The sequence below is a fragment of the Arachis ipaensis genome, chromosome B9, assembly GCF_059453495.1.
Source record: "Arachis ipaensis isolate K30076 ecotype BB chromosome B9, ASM5945349v1, whole genome shotgun sequence".
Classification (NCBI taxonomy): Eukaryota; Viridiplantae; Streptophyta; class Magnoliopsida; order Fabales; family Fabaceae; genus Arachis; species Arachis ipaensis.
The window spans coordinates 156490996-156514137 of NC_142444.1; the positions used below are offsets into that span (position 1 = coordinate 156490996).

General features: G+C 34.3%; 2 protein-coding genes across 2 annotated transcripts; one reads left to right on the forward strand and one right to left on the reverse strand.

Moving 5' to 3' along the window:
- Window positions 1-5058: 5058 nt before the first annotated feature.
- LOC148546895 (uncharacterized) lies at window positions 5059-5658 on the forward strand. The gene is made up of 2 exons (XM_088497956.1): window positions 5059-5109; window positions 5191-5658. Exons 1-2 carry the CDS (start codon window positions 5059-5061, stop codon window positions 5656-5658), a joined length of 519 nt encoding a protein of 172 aa, XP_088354082.1.
- A 316-nt stretch (window positions 5659-5974) lies between these two features.
- On the reverse strand, window positions 5975-12582 carry LOC148546896 (uncharacterized). Its single transcript, XM_088499427.1, has 4 exons — window positions 12360-12582; window positions 11174-11282; window positions 7486-11075; window positions 5975-7176 (listed from the first exon to the last, which is right to left on the reverse strand). Exons 1-4 carry the CDS (start codon window positions 12580-12582, stop codon window positions 5975-5977), a joined length of 5124 nt encoding a protein of 1707 aa, XP_088355553.1.
- Between the last annotated feature and the right edge of the window lie 10560 nt (window positions 12583-23142).

A 23142-nucleotide genomic window follows, 5' to 3' on the forward strand; every position in this document is an offset into this window, starting at 1 on the left:
TTTGTTACTATAAAATAATAGAGTAATTTACGTAAATAAAATGTTTGGATTCTAATTTTATGCAAATACAACTTTTGAAATATGAAGATGCAAATGCATTTTTTTATATGACAAATGTTGCTTTTTTTTTTATAGTGCTCTAATTTTTCAAGTATTTTATTAATTTTTATGATATTTTTATTATTTTTTGTTAATATAACTTCTTTTTTTATCTTTTACTACATTATATTTATGTTGTGTATGAAATTTTTTATTTGATTTGATTCATATGAATTTTATTTATTTTTTATTATATTTTTTTCATATGGTATATGTTGTTGGTTTTATGAAATTTTTCTTATTTTTTATTTGTATAATTTTTTTTATTTCTTTGATGTACTCTATAAAAAAGACAAAATAAATAAAAAACTAATCATAAGTAACAATATAGCCATAAATAATGAAAATTTATAGTTTAAAATAATACTAAATTAAAGAATACTGACAGTGCTAGAAAAATTATAGAATATTTTATTTTTATTTAAAATTATAAAATTGATAGTACTCTCTTTCATATTTTTATTTTTTATTATATTTATTTTACTATGATAAATATTTTTATATATTATCTAAACATATAAATTTAATTGGATATTTGTGAAAAAAATTTTACACTTTCATGCATCAAAATTAAATTTTTAAATATATATATATATATATATATATTCTATTGTTCTTCCAAGTTTGATGTCTATTATCTGTTTGTTTTGATTCATATTCAGTTCTAATATCTCACTCCTCCATTTTGTGGATGCCCCCTGTGATATGTTCCATTTCGTGGAAGGCGGACTTGAGTTGCTCTCTGACACGCAACAGGCCCATTTTGTGGGCGCTTCTTGTGAAATGGAGTAAGAAACCATTTTGTGGTCGCCAGAGGTGAAATGGGTATGCGTATTTTGAGCAGAATTTTAAACCATGCGCATTTAGGGAATAAATCATTTTTCCATGCGTATTTAGGTAAAAAAGCCTTGTGAAAGAGTCGGCATTATCATTTTGATTAAAAATTAAAAGAATAGTAAAAAATAAAAGGCTCAAGAATCTTGTTATGAGAAGAAGGGTGGTGTTTTAGTTGAAAATAGGGATAAAAAATGTATTACACATTAGTGGACGTATCAGATGATAGATCTAACACGTAAAGCGTGTTATATACATTACACAGAAAATATGGACGACAGGTGACGAAGACTGATTGACTGAAACTAGTAGTACGTGGGGAGTGTGTTGAGTCAGCACGTAAAAGGCGTACTGAGTCAACATGCAAAAAGCGTGCTAACACGTAACGAGACCTGGTTGGTTGAACCAGACAACACGTGAAGGTGTGCTGAGTCAGTCACATATTTATTTATTATAATTATATTTATTATAATATTTATATATTAATATTTTAAAATACATGTTCGCAGCCACATATTTATTTTTAAAAAATCAAAATATTTATTTTTTTATTCATTAGTATATTCATAACAAAAATGATAAAATATATATTTTATTATAATATTTTTATAACAGATAATTAATCTCATCATAACAAAAAAAAATTACATATTAACGTTTATAAATAGAATATAATTATATTTTACAAATAAAAATTTTATTTTAAAATATTTATAAAATACAAAAAATAATATTCTTACTACATATATATTTATACGTAAAAAAATTTAAAAAATTTAAATACATAAATAAATAAAATTTAAATACATAAAAAAAATTTATCAACTTACATAAATTGAATGATCCAAATAATTGATAATATATTCTTCGGATACCGTATAATTACGTACCATTTTTTAATCTCTACAAACTAATAATGTTTTTATTCAAAATTTTTTTCTTCTAAATCAATACTCACACTACTATCACTACTGTTGCCAATACTCTCTTCACTTCTACTGCGCCATATAATTTTTTTTTTCCTTCTTTCAAGCTACTCGCTCATACAATCCTTTTTTCTCTCTTAGTTCCTTGCTTCAACACTCTTTTTGTGTGCTTCAATGGAAGGGAAGAAGATTGAATTCATACAGGGTTGAAGGCTGCTCACTGATTACCAGAGTGAGAGGCTGTTCCTTGCATGTAAGTAAGCCTGCAAAATGTCCCTTCCCGTGGTGCTGCTACAACGTTGGAACTCAACGAAACCCTGCACCACTTCATGGGTTTCACAGCACCACGTGTTGACAACGAACTGTCACCCGCCCCTACTCGCCACATCAGCACGCTCCCTGCGTGTTGACGGGGTGCTGACACGTCACTGACCGGTTCAGAAACCACGTCCCCGACATATTGACTGGGACACCACACTTTAGTAAAACATCTCCTTTACCAATATGCAGCCAATACACCAAAAGAAGTTCCATAATAAAAATAATTTTTGAAAATAAAATGTTAAAATTTTGCAGGGTTATATATATATATATTATTAAAAAAATATATATTCAATCAGAAACGTATCTACATATACTAGTGTGCGAGCAATTGTCTCCGTTAAACTTTTTTTAAAAATTAATAACAAGTATATATGTGTAGATAATTGTCTCTATTGTAATAATTTATTTGCCCCATACTTCAAAAAAAAAATCATACCTAAAGTCAAGTTTAAAATTTTAAATATAAATAAAATTATTAATATTAAATATTTTTTATAATATATATCATTTATTTATTTTTTATTGTTTCATTTAATTTATTTTTGTTTATACTTTTTATATTATTTTTATTGAAAAAGTTTTTACCATAATATCATAAAATGTTAAATTTTTAATTAAATATCAAAAATTTATTTAAATATTTTTAATAGAAAAAGATATTATTTTATCTATACCTATGTATAACGAGAATTGTGGTTGCATTGTTTAATTTGAATTTTTATTTATCTAACAAGTTTTTTATCCATCTCACATAATTTTAGTAAAAATTCAAACACTAAAATAAAAAATATAGAACATTCTAAATTAATTCATTCGAGTTATACTCTTGGGCAAAAAACGTTAATAAGCCAAGGCTAGTTCGTATTTACGTATATCAGCTGTTCCGTCCGAACCAGCCGAGGTATAGGTCCCCAACGAGATTTGCTTAGTTCCAGGAGCTGTACGTCGTCAGGGAGGTGGTCTCCAAAGGTAACCTCAGTGTGGTGAAACACGGCAGCGGGAGCACCTGCAAAAAGCACTCTGACGCTCAAGTAAGTGTATGAGTTAAGAGGAGTAAAGAGTATGAGTTAGAGTGAATTCTATCACCTGTCCTTCTTAGGTTGTTTTCTCCCTCATTTTATAGATGACTGGGGCGTCAAGTGGAGCCTGACTTGTTCCGATATTGGTGGCTTGGATGATGAGTTCTGTTTTCGCAAGTAACGTCTATGGGGTAGTGTATAACTCACGTGCGTGTTTATTTCAGTTTTGGTTTGGTTGTTTCCGAGATTCATGGTCGGATTGTTGTTGCTGATGCTAATCCCGAGCTTAGCGGGATACACGTCATAGCCCCCAAGCTCGGCTGGCATTGTACGTAAATGATAGACGAGCTTATTGTTTTCGTTGTGTCTTCTGGTCTTGGGCCGCTCCAAAATTGGTCTTCAATGGTGTTAAATGGTCTTGGAAGGCGTTGCTATTGCTTTTCTTGCAAAACGTGCCCGCTTTTAATGCCTTTATTTGCCGTTTGGGTTATCCACGCTTGTTTAACGGTTGTGAAGTATTTACCCACTAAGTTAGTGGGCTTGCAATAATTTTCCTTTGGGAATTTCGTTGCTGTTTCAAATTCTTTCTGACCTTTGCCATGACTTCTAAAGGTTCGTTTTTTCCTCTGTAGTTCGTTTTCTTTTCTCTGTTCTTTCTTCTGGGATGGCGAGGGATAAAGAAAAAGATAAAGTTGTGGAGGAGGATGAATCCAACCCTTATTACTGGGTTCATGATGATGTGAGGACCCACTCCTCTTCTTTTGTTAGTGCCGACTCCATTGGTGAGCTTCGTAGCTTGCATGTCGTGAGGGAGGGGTCTGGTATTGCGGTTGAGTTCCTTCCCTGTTCTAGTGAAGATAGGGTTTGCGAGAGGAGGGGGGATTGGCAGTATTTCTACTTTTATACTCCTTGTCTTATTGAGCTTCACGTTAGGTTCCCGTTTTCTGCATTTGAATGTGATGTGTTAACCCAGTTGAACTGTGCGCCTTCACAATTACATCCTAACTCTTGGGCGTTTTTGCGTGCTTTCCAGTGTTTAATGAGCTTTCTTTCTGCCCCTTGTTCTCTTGCTGTCTTCTTTTCGTTGTTTCAGGCGAAAGGGGTTCGAAAGGGGTTATGGGTATGTCTGAGCAGTTACCCTGGTCGGTCTCTCTTTCTTCTTTATAAGTCTTCCTTTAAAAACTTTAAATCTTTGTTTGTAAAGGTGAGGTCGGTGGAATCTGAATGCCCTTTCTACCTAGATGACGAGTTGGTAGAGAGATTTTCCTTGTACTGGTGTTCGGAACCTTGTCAGATTCTTGAAGCTGTTGAACGGAGTGAGGAGGAGGAGCAGTTACTTGACTTTTTGGTTGAGAGTTTTGCTGGGGGGGAGTGTTTGTCTATTCCTGACCTTCTTCGCTATTATGACTCTGGTGATATGGATGGTTTGAAAGCATATTTAGGTATTTCTTGACTGTTTTGTGTTTGTTTCTCACTTGCTTTATTTATTCTGACCTTTTGTCTTCTGTGTAGGTGGACGGGTGCCTCTTCTTGATCCAGGGCGTCTTCAGACTTTTCTAAAAAAGAAAAAAGAAAGACTCACCGATGCCTCTCTGGCAGTGAATGAGGGGGGAGGTGATATTGCTCAATCTGTTGCTCAGGCTGCGTCTTCCTTTAAGAGAAAAAGGGATAATGTTGAGAAATCTGTGGAGGTGATCTCGGAGGAAGTAAGGGAAGTTGTTGGAGGTGGTGGGGTTGCCTTTGATCGTCAGAGAAAGCTTCATGGCTTTATTCCTGGCTCTGGATCGCATTCCTTGTGGAGTGATCAATTTGACTTCGCCGATCTTTCTGATAAGGTGTCTCAATACCCTGATGATATGCTGATGACTCACCGCGTTGGCATGGAGTCTCTTGGTAAATTTGTTCAGGTAATGCCTGCTATAGTTTGAGCATTTTGGTATACTTCTTCCTTGCCTTTTGACTTTTTGTGGTTTTTTATGTTTGTGTAGATTGTTGCTTCTCGCCTGATGTGTGTTGGTCGAACTACCGAGCTTATCGGTGCCGAGCAGCAGGGGTACGTGAATCGGGTTGCCGATCTGGAGAAGTCGCATAATATGAGGATAGCTGAGTTGGAAAAATCTGCTAAGGAGAAAGATGATGCTGTCATTAGTGCTTTGGCTAGGGCAAAGGATTCTGAAGAGGAGGTGACTCGCTTAAGGGACCAGATCCGTTTGCTGCAAGCTGAAGTTATGGAACATGATGTGGCCAAAGGTCGGCTCACTTCTCGCGTTCATGAGTTGGAGGAGCATGGTATGGAGATGTTCTCCTATGGATTTGAACGAGCTGTGAGTCAGATCGCTGTGCTGGCCCCGGATTTTGACAGTGATCAGCTTGATATGACTAAGATAGTTGTTGGTGGAAAATTAGTTGTAGATGGAACTGCGGAGGAGCACGATGAGAACGCTCCTCCCTCTTAGTTTGTGTATGATTTGTCTATTATTGACTATTTTCTTTCGTTTGGCCGTGGTTTGGCCTTGTTTTGCTGATACTTTTGAACTATTTTGTTTTGGCCGAGGTTTAGGCCAAGTTAATGATGTCATTTTGTTGTTGATTTTGTATACATTGTTCTCCCTTATATGTTGTTTGTTAGGCTTAGATTTGAGAGAAACATTCAATAAGTTGAATATATTGGGCGTCCGGCCTCGTTAAAACCCTTGCTTAGGCAAAACCCTTTGTTTTGGGAAAAAAGCTCTAAGGGGGAAAAAGAGTGCCTTCATCCGCTGATTGTACAATTTATGATCTATACACTTTTAGTGAGGAAACATTCCAGTTTCCTGATACTGGGCTGCCCTGTAATGTCTGTAATTGATAAGCCCCCATTCCGAGCACTTTTGCTATTCGAAAGGGTCCTTCCCAGTTCGCTGCGAGCTTGCCGTGTGAAGGAGGTCGTCTTGCGTCTTCAGTTCGTCTGAGGACAAGGTCGTCTTCTGAGAAAGCCCTCGGGACGACTTTGCTATTGTCTCTTCTTGCAGCCAATTGTTTCATGGCTCTTTGTTTGATTGCTGCGATATCCCTATCTTCTTCGATGAGGTCAAGCTCGGCCCCTCTTATGAGAGTGTTGTTTTGTTCGTCGTATAGCTCGGTCCTAACTGTGGGTGTTCCGACTTCTACTGGGATTAGTGCCTCTGCCCCGTATACTAACCTGAAAGGTGTTTCGCCGGTGGTTGTTTGTGTTGTAGTGTTGTAGCTCCATAGTATTTCTGGGATTAGCTCGGCCCATTCACCCTTCGCATTGTCAAGCTTTCTCTTTATTGCCTGCAATATAACTCGGTTAGCAGCTTCGGCTTGCCCATTGGTTTGTGGGTGTTCGACCGAGCTGAAATAGTGCTGTATATTAAAGTTGCTTAAAAATGTGCCGAGGTTATTATCGGTAAATTGTCTACCGTTATCTGATATTATTTCTCTTGGTATTCCAAATCGGCATATTATGTTTTTCCATATAAAAGATCTTACCTTTTCGGCTGTTATCTTTGCTAAGGGTTGCGCTTCTATCCATTTTGAGAAGTAGTCGATTGATACTAAAAGAAATTTTATCTGACCTGGTGCTACTGGAAATGGGCCGAGGATATCGAGTCCCCATCTTTGAAAAGGCCAGCTTACCTCCATACTATGCAATAGCTCGGCTGGCTTTGTAGAAATGGCTTCATGCTTTTGGCATTTATCGCATTTCTTGACTTTCGCTATGCAATATCTTTTTATGGTCGGCCAGAAATATCCTGTTCGGACGATTTTTACAGCTAGGGCTCCTCCTCCGATGTGATTTCCACATACGCCTTCATGTACTTCGTTCATTACTTCTCTAGCCTCCTCGTTGTTCAGACATTTCAGTAACGGTTGTGAGATGCCGCGCTTATACAGTTCTCCTGCTACGCTTTTATATAGGCTTGCCTTTCGTCTGAAGTGTTGCGGATGAAGCTCATTTTTAGGCACGGTACCTGTATTGATGTACTCAAGAAAGGGTGTTCTCCAGTCATGGAGGTGGTTAATGTTTGTTATGGATATAAATTCAATGCTGGGTTTTTTAAGTGTCAGTTGTGTTAGTGCTGATGTTTGTGTGTCTGCCCTAGTGGATGCAAGTTTAGATAATATGTCGGCTCTAGTATTCTTTTCTCTATGTACATGTAGGATGATGAATGAATTAAATTTCGAAATAAGATCCTTTGCTATCAGCCAGTAACGCTCTAGCAAGGGATCTTTTACCTGGTATTCTCATCGGATTTGTTGGACTACCAAGAGGGAATCACAATGGGCTGTCAGGCTTTGTATCTGGAGGTTGAGGGCGAGCTTGAGTCCGGCTATGAGGGCTTCATATTCGGCCTGGTTGTTACTTGCTGGGAAGTGGAATTGTAGCGATTGCTCGGCCACTACGTTTTCTCCTTCTTTCAGAATTACTCCGGCTCCGCTTCCTTCTCGGCTGGAAGCTCCGTCTACATGCAGCTCCCAGTGCTTGTTGTGTTCGGCCGAGGTTAATTCTGATACGAAGTCGGCTAGGATTTGTGCCTTTAGTGCCGATCTTGGTTGAAACTGGATATCGAATTGTGAGAGCTCTATGGACCATTTGGTCAGTCGTCCAGCTAATTCCGGCTTTGTTAGTATTTGTCGTAATGGTTGGTTTGTTCGTACTATTATTGTGTGGCTTTGAAAGTAATGTCTAAGTCTCCTCGCCGTTGTTACGAGCGCCAAAGCTAGCTGTTCAATTCTTGGGTACCTTTGTTCTGTTGGCTGCATGACTCTGCTGACGAAGTATACTGGTTGTTGTGCTTTCCCTGATTCGATCATTAAGGCCGAGCTTATAGAGTGCTCGGAAGCGGATAAGTATAAGTATAAGGGCTTGCCAATTTCAGGTCTCTGTAGTACTGGAGGTGATGATAAGACGACTTTGAGTTCAGTGAAAGCTTTCTCACATTCTTCCGTCCATAGAAACTTTTTGTTCTTTGCTATTGTTTGGAAGAAATGATATGATCGGCTTGATACTGATGGTAGGAACCGGGATAATGCTGCTATTCTCCCTGCTAGTTGTTGTACTTCTTTGACTGTTTTGGGGCTTGCCATGCTGAGTATTGCCTTACATTTTTCTGGGTTCGCCTCTATACCTCGTGATGTTAGCATGAATCTGAGGAATTTGCCCCCTCGTACTCCAAAAGCACATTTTTCTGGGTTGAGCCTCATTCTGTATGTTCGGACTTGTTCAAATATTTCTTTAAGATCATCGCAGTGTGATTTCCCATGGGTGGTCTTGGCGACCATGTCATCCACATAGATCTCCATGTTCCGACCTATTTGATGATGGAACACCTTGTCCATCAGTCGCTGGTATGTTGCACCTGCATTCTTTAGTCCAAATGGCATTACTTTATAACAAAAATTTCCATGCTCGGTTATAAACGCGGTTTTGCTTTGGTCTTCTGGGTGCATGAGTATCTGGTTATAACCAGAGTATGCATCCATGAAGCTCAAGCTTTTGTAACCTGAGGCACTGTCTACAAGTTTATCGATGCATGGTAGAGGATAAGCATCCTTGGGGCATGCTTTATTTAAATCTGTGAAGTCGACGCACATGCGCCATTTACCTGAATTTTTTCTTACCATTACTACGTTCGAGAGCCATGTAGTGAATCTGATTTCTTTGATGAAGTTGGCTTTAAGTAGCTTTTCGGTTTCTTCCAGTGCGGCCTTTGATTTGTCTGCTCCGAGATTCCTCTTTTTCTGAGCTATAGGTCGGTTTGCTTTGTTTGTGGCGAGTTTATGGCAGATAATGCTCGGATCTATTCCTGGCATATCTGCCGGGGTCCATGCAAATAGGTCGGCGTTGTCTTGCAATACTTTCACCAGTTCTGATCTTTCCTTTCCTTGTAGTGCCTGGCCGACGTATGTGAACTGTTCTGGTTTCTCTGTCAGTGGGATTTTCTGGAGCTCGTCTGCTGGTTGAGGCCTCTCTTGGGTGTCTTCGCGCGGATCAAGCTCTGCCAAGGACAGTACCTCTGTTGCGTTATGGATCGCTTTGACTTCTTGCTGGAACCCTAGTCTTGGAGCCGACCTTTTCAGGCTTGCGTTGTAACATTGCCGAGCTTGTTGTCGGTCTGAGTGAAGTGTCGCTATTTTTCCGTCCTGTGCCTGAAATTTTACACATAGGTGAAAGGTTGAAACTACTGCCCTGAACATGTTCAGAGCAGGTCTTCCGAGAATAATGTTATAAGGACCAGGGCAGTCGACTATAAGGTATTGTATGTCGATGGTTCGTGACAATTGGTGGTTTCCCATCATTGTCTTCAACCATATGTAGCCCTTGATCGGTACTCTTTCTCCGGAGAATCCGACTAATTCTCCGGATGAAGGTTGCATAAGTTTTTCAGATAATTGCATTTTTATAAAAGTAGCGTAAAACAGAACATCGGCACTACTACCTGGGTCCAAGAGGACTTTTCTTACCAGTAACTCGCCTGTTTGGATAGAAATTACCACTGGGTCATCTGAATGTGGTGCGGCTGAGCATATGTCCCTCTGATTGAAAACGATTTCTAGGTTTGATGTGTCCTTGTCGTTATGTGGTGTTGTCCCTTCTATTGCGAGCATCGCGCGATAGTTACGTTTTCTCGCCGAAGTTGTTTCTCCTCCTCCAGCGAATCCTCCTGATATGGTGTTTATGATCCCCTTAGGTGGTGTGTTGTTTGGCCATTTGTTGGTGTCTTTTGCTCCTGAGGTCCGTTGGCGTTCCTCTCTGTCGTTCTCTTTATGCTTCCTTCCCTCGATGTATTTATCTAGGAGGCCCTGCCGGGCTAATCTTTCTAATAGGTCCTTGGCTATTATGCATTCGTCGGTTGTGTGGCCGTACTTTTGGTGGAAAGCACAGTGCTTGCTTTTGTCGACGAATCTCTGGTCTTGATAGCTCCCGGCCCTTGTTGATGGTTTTATGATTTTGGCGTTGAGTATTTCTTTGATTATCCTTTCCCTTCTTGTGTTGAACCTGGTGTAATTGTCAAATTTTGGGGTTAGCTTGAAGGGTCTCTTGAGGTCCTTGATGTTTGCCGACCTTGTGGATTTCTCATCCTCTCTTCTGGGTTGTCTCTTTTCTGTTTTTTCAGTTTCGCGGAGCTCTTCGATCTCCATCTGCCCCGCCGCCCTTTCTCGGAACTCTTCCAATGTCTTCGGCTTTGTTACTGCGATTGTTTCCCTGAATTTTTCGGGTCGGAGTCCTGCCTTTATGGCGTGCAGATGGACGGCGGGGTCTAGGTCGGGTATTTCCATTGTCGCTTCTGCAAACCTGGTTAGGTAGTCTTTCAAGTTCTCCTGGGGTCCTTGGCGAATGGTACCGAGGTAGTCTGATCCATGTACATATATCCTTGCTGCAGCGAAGTAGTCTATGAAGGATTTTGCTAATTCCTCGAAAGAAGAGATTGATCCTACAGGTAGTTTTGAGAACCAAAGCAGGGCTGCGCCATCGAGGTAAGTAGGAAAGGCCCTGCAAAGGACGGGTTCGTTATTAGGACCATTAAAGAACATCATAGATTGAAATTTCTTGATGTGAGCCCGGGGGTCACCAATCCCCTTATATGGCTCGAGGGAAGACGGTAATGTGAAATACTTTGGCATCTGGTAGTTGGTGATCTCCTCAGAGAATGGGTTGTCCAAGGTCAGCTTCTCCCTTGGTGGGTCAATACTCAGTAGGTCTGTTTTTCCTTTATGGCCGTTGTCTTCACGTTTACTGGCATCATTTTGGCTGGTTAGTTCGGCCAGCCTTTTGACCTCCGCTTGCAGTTCGGCCATTTGAGCCATGAGCTCGGCCTGAGTGTTTTGATGGACTCCATTATCAGCCATGCGCGAAGGTTGAGAATTCCTGCGTAAAAAGAAAACACGAGGTGCTATACAAAAGAAAAAGTGGGGTCAGTGTAACCGGACCCCACGGTGGGCGCCAAATGTTCCGTCCGAACCAGCCGAGGTATAGGTCCCCAACGAGATTTGCTTAGTTCCAGGAGCTGTACGTCGTCAGGGAGGTGGTCTCCAAAGGTAACCTCAGTGTGGTGAAACACGGCAGCGGGAGCACCTGCAAAAAGCACTCCGACGCTCAAGTAAGTGTATGAGTTAAGAGGAGTAAAGAGTATGAGTTAGAGTGAATTCTATCACCTGTCCTTCTTAGGTTGTTTTCTCCCTCATTTTATAGATGACTGGGGCGTCAAGTGGAGCCTGACTTGTTCCGATATTGGTGGCTTGGATGATGAGTTCTGTTTTCGCAAGTAACGTCTATTGGGTAGTGTATAACTCACGTGCGTGTTTATTTCAGTTTTGGTTTGGTTGTTTCCGAGATTCATGGTCGGATTGTTGTTGCTGATGCTAATCCCGAGCTTAGCGGGATACACGTCATCAGCCAAAATGAAAATCGTTTCAGCAATGAGGCAAAGCATATTTTAATATAATTCGAACCAGTATGGTTCGAACTAGATTTACGAATAAATCGAACCGATGCAGTTCGAATTACTAACAAAAAGATCACCCTAATTCAAACCAAGTTGGTTTGAACTAGAACCACACGTAATTCGAACCACATTAGTTCGAATTATAGAGAGAGAAGCTGCCCAATGTAATTCGAACCAGGCTGGTTCGAATTACACAAACCATATTTCGAAGGAGGCTGGTTCGAATTAGTGAGAGACAGAAATATATATATGGTTGTAAACGTGAGTTGCTCTCATTAGAGGGTGTAAGATGGCTAGTGAGGAGAGTTTTGTAGTGTTGGTTCACCACAGAGGATCCATTAAGAGGAAAACTTGTTCCGGTGTGAAGTTCACAGATAAGGATCCTCTCTGTATTGTCGTGAGGCCTACGACGAGCTATGATGACCTTGTTAGGTCTGTACTGATGAAACTTGGTCTGGAAGGTACGAAGCGGGTTAAGAAGTTTTTCTATCGCATTCCAATCACGGTGCTCCAGGAAACCGTGAAGTATGATTGTTTCACGATTGGTAGTGATGACGACTTGCAAGTCATGTTTCTTTGTCGCCGGCAGTTTCCGGAGGTGAGGACGCCGGAATTGTTGGCAAAGTTGGTTGATGTGGTATCCAGCTCAGGGGGTTCGAACCAGAATACCACCACTTTAGCCACGCTACCCGGTTCTAGTTCCAGACCTGCCGTTGCTTCTTCCTCCGTCCCTGTGTACAAGCCAGCGGTCCAACCTGTCGCCTCCCCTTCTTTTGCTGTTGATCTCAATGGCAGCGTAGGCGACGAGGTAGGATCAGGGGAATTTCTGCCGAACGCTTTACAGTGCGCTGCACCGCTTGGGATTGGTGATGGATTGTTGGGTGATGCAGAGGACGATGACGTCGAGTCGGATATGATTGATGATGACATCGGCGATGATATTGGAGCGAGTGAGCCCGCATCGGCGGTAGGTGGTTCTAGCTCTGGCACACAGCAGTATCCATCACATTTTTCCTCTTTGGACTTGGATACCATGAGGCAGGAGGGGATTTCTGGGCAGCCTGTTGGATTCGGAGCTAGAGATGTGGAAGGGACTGCTGGTCTGACAGAGTTCCAGGTTGGTCAGCAATTTCAGGATAAAGATGAGGCTCTGTTAAGTGTGAAGACTTACAGCATCCGGCGAGGGGTACAGTACAAGGTAGTGGAGTCTGATTATCGCCGGTATATGGGCAAGTGTTCTGAGTTCGGGAATGGGTGCACATGGTTGATTCGACTGAGTCTCCGGCAGCGCAAGGGCATTTGGGAGGTCAAACGGTACAATGGACCTCATACCTGTCTTGCCACCTCCATCTCGAGTGACCATAAGAGTTTGGATTAACATGTGATATCGGCGTTCATTATGCCGATGCATCCGTCAGCATCAAGGTGCTCCTAAATGCCACGGTCGCACACTTTGGTTTTAGGCCAACTTACAGGAGGGTCTGGTTAGCGAAGCAGAAGGCTGTTGCCCTCATCTATGGTGACTGGGATGAGTCGTACAACGAGCTCCCCAAGTGGGTGTTGGGAGTCCAGTTGACGATGCCTGGTACTGTTGCAGTCCTAAACCCTAAACCCTAAACTGGCAACCCCAACTGGTACGCCACGTCCTGAAGTGTGATCGTGCACTCTCCGAACGGCATATGGAACGTGTGCATCTCCGGACGCCATCGCTTGACAAAGGCACTGACAAGGGCCTCATCTAAGTGGAACCATCTATCGTTCAGCCTCGTAAGATGGTATAATCCGGCCATCTGCAAGTACGGAACGTATCTCTCATCAAGTCGCATGCCCTGCTGCCGCCGCATGCTCCTGATGCATCGCTGTGGCTGCGCATTACATGCACCGCATCAACAAAATAGCATACAAAACAACTAACAAAACCAATACTAAAAACAACCAACCTAAACCGGAAACAAAAGCACATAAATAAACCAATCTTATAAACCGCATAAAATTCCATTAACGAGCACCATATGGAAAATAACTATCATATACCACACAACTAAACCACTAACATAAAACAACTAACATAAACCACTAACATAAAATAGCTAACATAAACCAACTAATAAAAACCACTAACATAAAACAACTAACGTAAACTACTAACTAAACTACCAACATAAAACAACCAACATAAACCACTAACATAAAACAGGTAACATAAAACAAGTAACATAAACCACTAACATAAACTATTAACATAAACCACCAACTAAACCACCATCTAACCCGCATGCAAAACCGCTCAACTAAACCACTAGCAATACAACTACGATTAACCGCTAACATAAACCGCCACTAAAACCGCATGCGAAACCGCTAACTCACATATACCGCTAGCACGAAGTTTTTTATGTACTAACCTCGTCGTTGATGACCCCGGCTATATGAGCAACTCCGTCCAACCGATATAACCTTGCCGGATCGTCCCCCATCGGCTGAGTATTCCGTTCAGCTCTTTGTCGGATCGAATCCGGGTCGTTTTCTCTGGGATTTGGTGGGGTACGGAAATGGAACAATGGTTCGAATGAGGCTGATTCGAACTCCTTATATAGCCGAAATTCACATAATTCGAACCAGCCTTACTCGAATTACTATTGGAGCCAAATTTTGAGTAATTCGAACCAGGTTGGTTCGAATTACTTGGGAAGCTTTCAAAGGTATAATTCGAACTAGCCTTGTTTGAATTATGTGCATTTGGAGTTCGAACCAAGTTGGTTCGAATTATGTGCATTTGAAATTCGAACCAGGTTAGTTCGAATTATGTTGAACGAGTGTTCCACCCTAAATCGAACTAGGTTGGTTCGATTTATTCGTTAGTGTAGTTCGAACCATGCTGGTTCGAATTATATTAAAATATGCTTTGGCTCATTACTGAAACGATTCTCATTTTGGCTGATATACGTAAATTTGATGTTGCCTTGGCTGATATACGTTTTTTGCCCTATACTCTTTATAGATTTTGTAGCTATTGAGGTATATATTTTTTTTGTATCATATAAAAAATAATCAATAAAAATTTGATTTGATAGATATTAGATGCTTGACTAAGTGCTAGTATTAATAAGGGTGATTTTGGTTGCCAATGAGTTATAACTCAAATGGCATAATCTTCCCACACTCACCTAAGAGGTCGCGGGTCCCCAACCTTTTTATGCATACAAAATTATCCCTAAAGTTTAACTTAGTTTTAAAATCGTCTTTTTTACCAAAATCTTAAAATTTATGACCAAATTATCCCTAAGAAAAAATATAAAAAAAAAAAAAAGAACAGACAAGAGGGAGAAAGGAAAATGGAGACAGCTCCCACTCTGGTATGGTCTTCTTTCCCGATTTCTTTTTCTCAAACTCAATATCTTCGTTGTCCTTCTTCTTGGTAAACTTAACGGCAGCGATTCTAATAATAAATGCATTACTCATGCAATATTATCAAAACATTGAAATGAAAAAAATATTTTAAAATTAATATACTTTTAGATGTATTAATTACATTTATTTTTTAAAAATTTAACTAACTAATATATTCCAAGATTTAAATATCTAAAAATATTAATATTAATATTTTTTATTATTTTACTATATTATTTTGCTCCCACTTCTAAAATTTTTTGGATCCGTTACTGTATTCAATTACATGTAGATCCTTTTGCCAAAAATTTAACGTTTATGTCATATTTTCTATGGGTAAATTATGTAATTGTCCTAAGTTCCTCTAATTCCCAAAATGAAATATGAAATAGTTGAAAAAAATAAAATATAAAAAACAGCTTTCTTGAACATCATAATGATTTCAAACTAGTTTCTTCTGTACAAGAGTTTTACTTGTTTTTCTCTCTTATATCCGAATTGTCTATACCTAATTGGGATTATCAACATGGCACAACTAGTTGGAAGATGCAAGTTGATGCAACACAAGGTACGTGGCCTTGTTAGAGACAAAAGATGATGCACAATTTCTCAATCTATCATTTTCTTTTTATATATAATATAACATAACGTAATGTAATGTTATCGACTTATTGCGCACCGAAAAAATTAGAGACTATTATTAATTTTATTATATCATATCATATCTATATAAAATACTTTTTGATATACAAATAACATTACATTTAATAAAATGTTACAACAAGATTAGGATTGAAAATTACTAATCCTAAGGTGATATTTCTATAATTACTACTACTGTCTTGTCATGTCAAGAGGTATTTTAGTATGTTTCATGTGTTTCATGATGGTTTTTCTTTTTTTTTTTTTTAACGTTAATAAAAATAATTCTTATTTTTGTTAATAATAAAAATATTTGTAAAATATTTAAAAATATAATAAAATTATTAAAATTAAATATTCATTTTAAAAAATTTTTTAAAATTATATTTTGATGTATTTTTCACAAAAATAATTTAAAAAATAAAATATTTTTATTCTTAAATATGTTTATCTTATTTACGTATATTGTTTTTGTGATCTTTTGTTAACAATGAATAACACTATGTACTTTATATATAAAAAAAGGATATTAAAAAAAATTAGATACCGATATAAATTTGGTCTAAAAGTTTAAAATGAAATTTGTGAAATAAAAAAAAATAAATATTAAAAAATTATTAAAAATTATTATTTTTTATTATTATATAATCATCAATTTAATTTTTATAGTCTAGTATTACCCAAACAACATATTTATTTCATATTTTTAAATATTATTAGTTAAGTGATAATAAAAATAATAAATTTTAATAATTTTTTAATATTTTTAGTAAGAGAATATATGAAAAACTTTGACGTAGTTGCGAAAAACAGATCGAGCTACAGACATGGTGGCATTGAGATTTTTCGCACCCCATAAGCTAATGATCCCATTAGGGAGTAGCAGCATGTGTCTTATGTGCGGATATTCAAACCAATCCATAACAAGTAGGATTGAGTGGGGAATGAATTTTTGTGCGAATCGAATAGGATGTATGTTAAGTTTTAATTTTATTCGACTAATTTGTATATTATATATATATATGTTATATATTTATATAAAGATATATTTTAGGTAGGTATTGTTGTAACAAATAAAATGTTTATGAACTTACAATGATTTTATTTATATTTGTGTTATTAATTTTAATAAAAACTTTTATATAAAATTAGACATTTGATGTTTTATGTTATTTATGAGATAATTATTTTATTTGGGAAATGACTGTATTATTTGTGTTGAATTTTTAATTTACATACTCATCCAGTTATATAATAATTTTTTTGGTAATTCGTAAATAGGGTCGGATACTTTTGGATTGAAAATGAATAATATTAGAATTGAGACACTTTCAATCCGCAGGTAAAATTAAAGATGAGTCTAAACCATATCATACTCTATTTATTGCCATTCCTAGATCCCATACAAGCATAAATCATTCCTATGTTCTATTTTTGTAACACCAAAGTCATTTCCATTTCAAAATTATTTTTTGTAAAATAAAAAAAGAATTAGAAAATATTTTCAAAAAAAAAATAGACAGAGAAGTGAGAGAACAAAATAAGAATACATGATTTGTGCAGTTTATTTTGATAATTATGTTTGAAATGTGATACATGAATTAATGCATTTGTACATTTTATTTTTTATTTATAACTACATGAATTATTAAAAAAAAAAAAAACAGAATGTGAAATTAAATTGTAAACTAGGGGGAAATTATAGTATTTGCATTATAACAGGTAGAGTAAAACTAACAGGGTATCAATTCAATTTTTATGGGAATTAAATTCTTGAACGAAAAATAATTAAATTAATTTAAATAGAATTTAATTTATTTTTATTATTTTTTTTAAATTAATTCTAATTCAGATAGGTCCGATTTGAAATTCTATTTCATTGGAACTTCACTTAAAATTTAAAATGTTTAAAATATTTTTATAATTTAATTACTTTTTTTTTTATTTCTCTCACTCATTTTCTCTCGACGCCTCCCACTTTTCAGCACATACTCTTTTTTCTCTCGTCACCTTCTTTATCTTCCGTTCCTTTTTCTTCAACTCACTTAATATAATATATATCTATCTTTTTCGAAAGGTCTACTATGTAAATCTAAAATAATATTTGTTCGGTGGCTTACTTCTTGTCGAACGGGTTGGATCTGAAGGTGAGAAAGGTGGGGCGACTGGGAGATAGGCGCAGATGGGCCTTGGCACGTAACTCCTCCAGATTGCCGAGCAGTGTACGTAGAAAGGGAGGTGGTCCACTTGCAAAAGGACTCCGATGTCCAAGTCAGTGTCCGTATGAGATGAAAGGTTTATGTCAGGGTAGGTGAGATACTTGGGGGAGGGGTAGGACCCTCCCCTTATATAGTCTGTACTAACGTGGGCCCCACATGGATAGGCCCTCTTTCTTGAAAGCTTCCTCTCCATCTGCCTAGCTCTAGTTGTCCATATTCACACAAAAGGGGAGGGTGTCGCTCGGGTAGCCCCGTGGTGGGCTCCCGTCAACCCATCGAGTAGGGGCGTCCGCTCGACCCTGGTCCTAGGTTTGATAGGCTGGGCCGAAACAATATCCACACATATAAATTTTATGTGTTTAACTCAGGACACCAAAGATTTCTCAGTCTATTACGTTTGAACATTTCAAGTGAAGTTATGTTAATCATGACACTAGCAAAAAGTGGTATAATTTTATTCTATTTTAATGATTTTAATTAGTTGTTATAATTTATTATTAATAATTAATTTTTTTTACTTGCTATATCATTAGACCACTTAATAAGTTGGTTCTTGATAGTTCATGTTTGTTTTTTATTGTTGGTTTGTTGTTGTAACCAACCATGGAGAATCATTAAATTTTTAATTAATAATAATATTTTTTAAATTTAATATTATTAGGTTAATCCAATTTTTTTTTATAAGAGATGAATAAATTTTAGTTGAAAAATATAATTTTTAAATTATTTTATATAATTTAATAATAAGTATATTTATTATTTAAATATAGTATTATGAGTAAATAATAAAATTAGTCTTTGAAAGATCATTTATTTTTTAAATTAGTTCCTAAAAGAATTTTTTCATCAAATTAGTCTTTTAAAATTTTTAAATTAGTCATGTTAGTCATTCTGTAACTTTTTTTGTTGTTGATAGTATCAAACTCTAATTAAGAGGAGAACTTGAGACATTGAAATTTCTTAATTTGGGATTGCTAATTTTATAAACTAATTATGTTAATAGTTAATTAACATTTTTAAGTGTCTATTGGGGTGTCACTTAATCTGCTACATTAGTAAATTTTGACCCCATCAACAAAAAAATGACAGAAAAACTAACATGACTAATTTAAAATTTTTAAAAAACAAATTTGACGAAAAAAATCTTTCGGAGACTAATTTAAAAATAAGTAATCTTTTAAAGATTAATTTGACTATTTACTCATAATATTATATTAATAAAAGATAAAATTGTCTATTATAAAAATTTAATTCATTTGATAAACATTTCAAACACTAAAATTCAATTTTATAATTTTATTAATTTATTTAAAATACTAGAATTCAATTCAATTCAATTATGTACAATTAATAATTTTTAAATACACTGTAATTAATTAAAGTGAGATAATAATATTTTATAATTAGCATTATTCAAAGATAGGAACTAGGAAGTGGTCTATGTGGATCTTTTGTTTGAATCTTTGAGGGCTATAAGGTTGTCTGTGGTGGTGTCATCAACTCATCATGTTAGTGCGGTTCACGTTTAGAACTTCTAAGTGAGGAGGCCTCAGTCGTCTGGTAAGACTAGGATTTTCCATTGTTGAAAATTGAACAAGACCATACTTTTTGGAGACCAAATATTGTTGAATTTATTTATACAAGTCGTAACGTTTTTTTTTTTTTTTTTTTTAAGAAAAATTGGCGACATGTTAACGAAGTTGATTCATTGTGAATTCAAACATTTGAACTTTCCATGAGTATAATTTTATAATTTTTTTTATTCAATTTAGGTTTAGAGTTTGTTTAGAGGTCACTAAGAGTTTATTTAAGTGTCATTAAATTATTTAAAAATGAATTTTTTAATATTTTTTAAATTTTAATATATTTCGTAAAATTTTAATAGTTAAAGTAAATACTAAAAAAATACAAAAACATTCAAAGCTACAATTTACATGAGATAGTTTTACATATATGTTAAATAAAAATATTTTTTTATATGTGAGATATATCTAAACATAAAATTATTTTTATTTTTTTAAATTTTTTTAAAAAATTATTTAATTTTTTTTTTATAAAAATTCACCCAAATAAATTCTAAATTGTTAAAAAATAATTTTTTTACATTTTTTAGTATATTTGACAAAATTTTAATATAGTAAAAATAAAATATTAAAAAAATAAAAAATATTTTTTAAACAAATTATAATTTATATTTTTTATTTAAAAAAATAATTTTATATTATTATATTCAAACATAATTATTAAAAAAATATATATTTATATGAGATATTTAAACATAAAATCATATTTGCTTCTCTAAAAAATCTATCAACAAAATTACTTAATTTTTTTTTTTTTAAGAATTCATCACCCAAACAAATCTTTAATCTCTTACATATTTTATTTGATTTTAAAATATTGCATTAAACTCTCATATATTGCTTTATGACACCCGAATAATCTTGCCAAATCATTATTAAACTACAGTAGATAGCGGGGAAAATACCATTTTATTTAGATTCAATTATTGTGTTGATTATTATAATTTTATTAAATTTATAATTAAATTTTTATATTTTTTAATTGAGTTTATATAGTATTTTTAATTTTATAATTAAATTATTTTCATGTCAAACACATTAAAGTTAGAATATTTTTTCAAAAAATATATAAAAAAATATAATTAAATTTTTAATTGCGAATACATTTAATTTATAAAAAATATTTAGTTACTTCTAATATTTTTTATATTAAAAAATCTTATTTACAACATTAAAATTAATATAACAATTTAATTATAAATTAAATAAAATTATAAAACCAATAGAATAATTAAATTATTTATTTATATATACTGGTTTGATTTACTGCACTAACACGCTACTCAAGTTAATCCCTGAGTTTGCTTAGCCAAGCTTCTTTGAATGATTTCAATATAGAAAATAATTATAAATTACAAATATGGAAGACGGGTAGTAGATGTGGTTTCTCAACCACCATGTGAATGGAGACAGGGATGCCAATGAACAAAGACGTAGCAGTACTTGTCAGTCTTATAAATATTATGAGGTGATCTAGTCCATGACAAGTATATTTTTTTTTAAATAAATTAAAAGCTTGTAGCATTTTGTCTTGGATATATGTTAAAGGATGTATATATGCTCTTGCAAAATTTTATGTGATATTTTTTAGAATTGATTTGTTCTATTCAAAACTAAAATAGGCCATTGTTATTTTATATCTATACTTTTATTAATTAATTATTATTTTTTATGTATGTAATATTATGGGAATTATAATTGTTTTAAATTTTAGAAAAAAAAAAACCAATTTTAGTATTTAAATTTAGAATTTAAAATTTATAGTTAAAAACTTATGAGTTGGAATTTAAATTTTAAAATAATTAATATTAACTGAAAAACTAATTATCTAATGTTATTCTAAATTTTAATAACAGGCATATCAAATAGTATTCTTATAACCTTATTCTTTAGAACAAATTCTATTTTATTTTACTAAACACTATTTTTTTTTGGGTGACTATTTTCCTAAACACTATTAGTAAGTCTTAAAGCGTAATAACTTTTGTAAAGTCCAAAAATACTCAACAAATTTTGGTAAGTGATAACAGTTGAAAATAGAAAACCATCGATAATATTAAATCGAGAGTATATTTTCTCAATTTTTTCTATAATTATTTGATAAAATATAATTTTTTATCGTCTAATATTTTTTATATTTTTATCTTATTTAAATAATTAAAAAAAAGATCGATTTCTTATTAAATCAACCTCAATAATAGAAAATTTTTTAAAAGTTAACAATTTTTAGTATTTATTATTATTATTTAATCAATACAAATAATATATTATCTTTAATAAATAAATTTTATTAATTTATGTACATAAATTTTAATAAAAATATAAATACAAATTTTATTAATTTATATATACAAAATTTTAATAAATATAAATATAAATAATATATTTTTTATATATAAAATATATATAAATATACATATAAATTATTATTAAGTAAATACTAATAAAAAATAATAATATTTACTGCTAGCATGACATTTTCGATAATAATCTCAAGTGGATGTTATCCAAAGAAAATCTATATCCCATCCCACTCAACCTACAGTGGCAGTGTGAGTGGTCGACAACCTCATCCACCCCCCACTTTCACATACAATCTTTTACCCATTTTGCTGAGTTTCCCATCACTTCCCTTCACTTCTACCCTTGTGCTTCTCGTGACTTAAATTGAAAAATAAACATTTAAAAAAAAATTCCTTTTTCTTCATTGCGTTTCATTATTTTGCTTGCCTTTGATCATGACATGAAACTAAAGATATTAAATTATTAATGCACTTTTTAAAGAATCAAAACTGAAAAATTCAATACTTTTACTGTTTAACGTATTAAAAACTTAAAAAGTATTTTATAATAAAATTAAACTATATGTTTACAAACTCAAAAAAATTATATATACAAAAAAAATTAACTACTATATATTTGTATATAAATATATATTATTTAATATATATATTTAAAATATATTTATATGACAATATTTATTTTATATTAATAATTAATTTGATAGTTGATTTTTTGTATATACATAAGATAATTGTTATAAAATTAGGATAAGACAAAGTAATTAAATTAATTTAATATTAATTTTTATTTCCATAATTGATATTGCTTACAGTTAAAGTTAAACAATTATTCTAGAAGTAAAAAGAAAGTATACTAAATAAGCACAAGCGTCACGTGAAGAGCCAAGCAGTACTAGAGAAGAGTAGGAAAAGATGGTTGGTGTGGTAAGTGGGAGTAATATATATATTCTAATATCTAATTTTAAATGGAAAGGTAAAATATTATGTGTTAGATTAATTATTAATTTTAAAATAATTATTTATTTATATATTTTCAATTTCATATAATATATAGCAGTGATTTTGTTGTTGTTGTTGTTGCTATTATATAAACACATCAATTTAACATAAGAAGTAATGTATTTTTTATTTTAAGGGATAAGTATTATTTTGATCTCTAACGTTGAGGGTCAAAATCGAAATCGTCCCCAACAAAATTTTTGATTTAGAATCATTCTTAACATTTTTTTTTCGTATTAAAATCGTTTTTTTTAATAAAATTTTTTACTTTATTTCTAAACTACCTTGACTTTAATAAAAAATTATAAAATTTTTAAAAAATAAAACAAAAGAATGCATGGGAGAGGGGGAGAA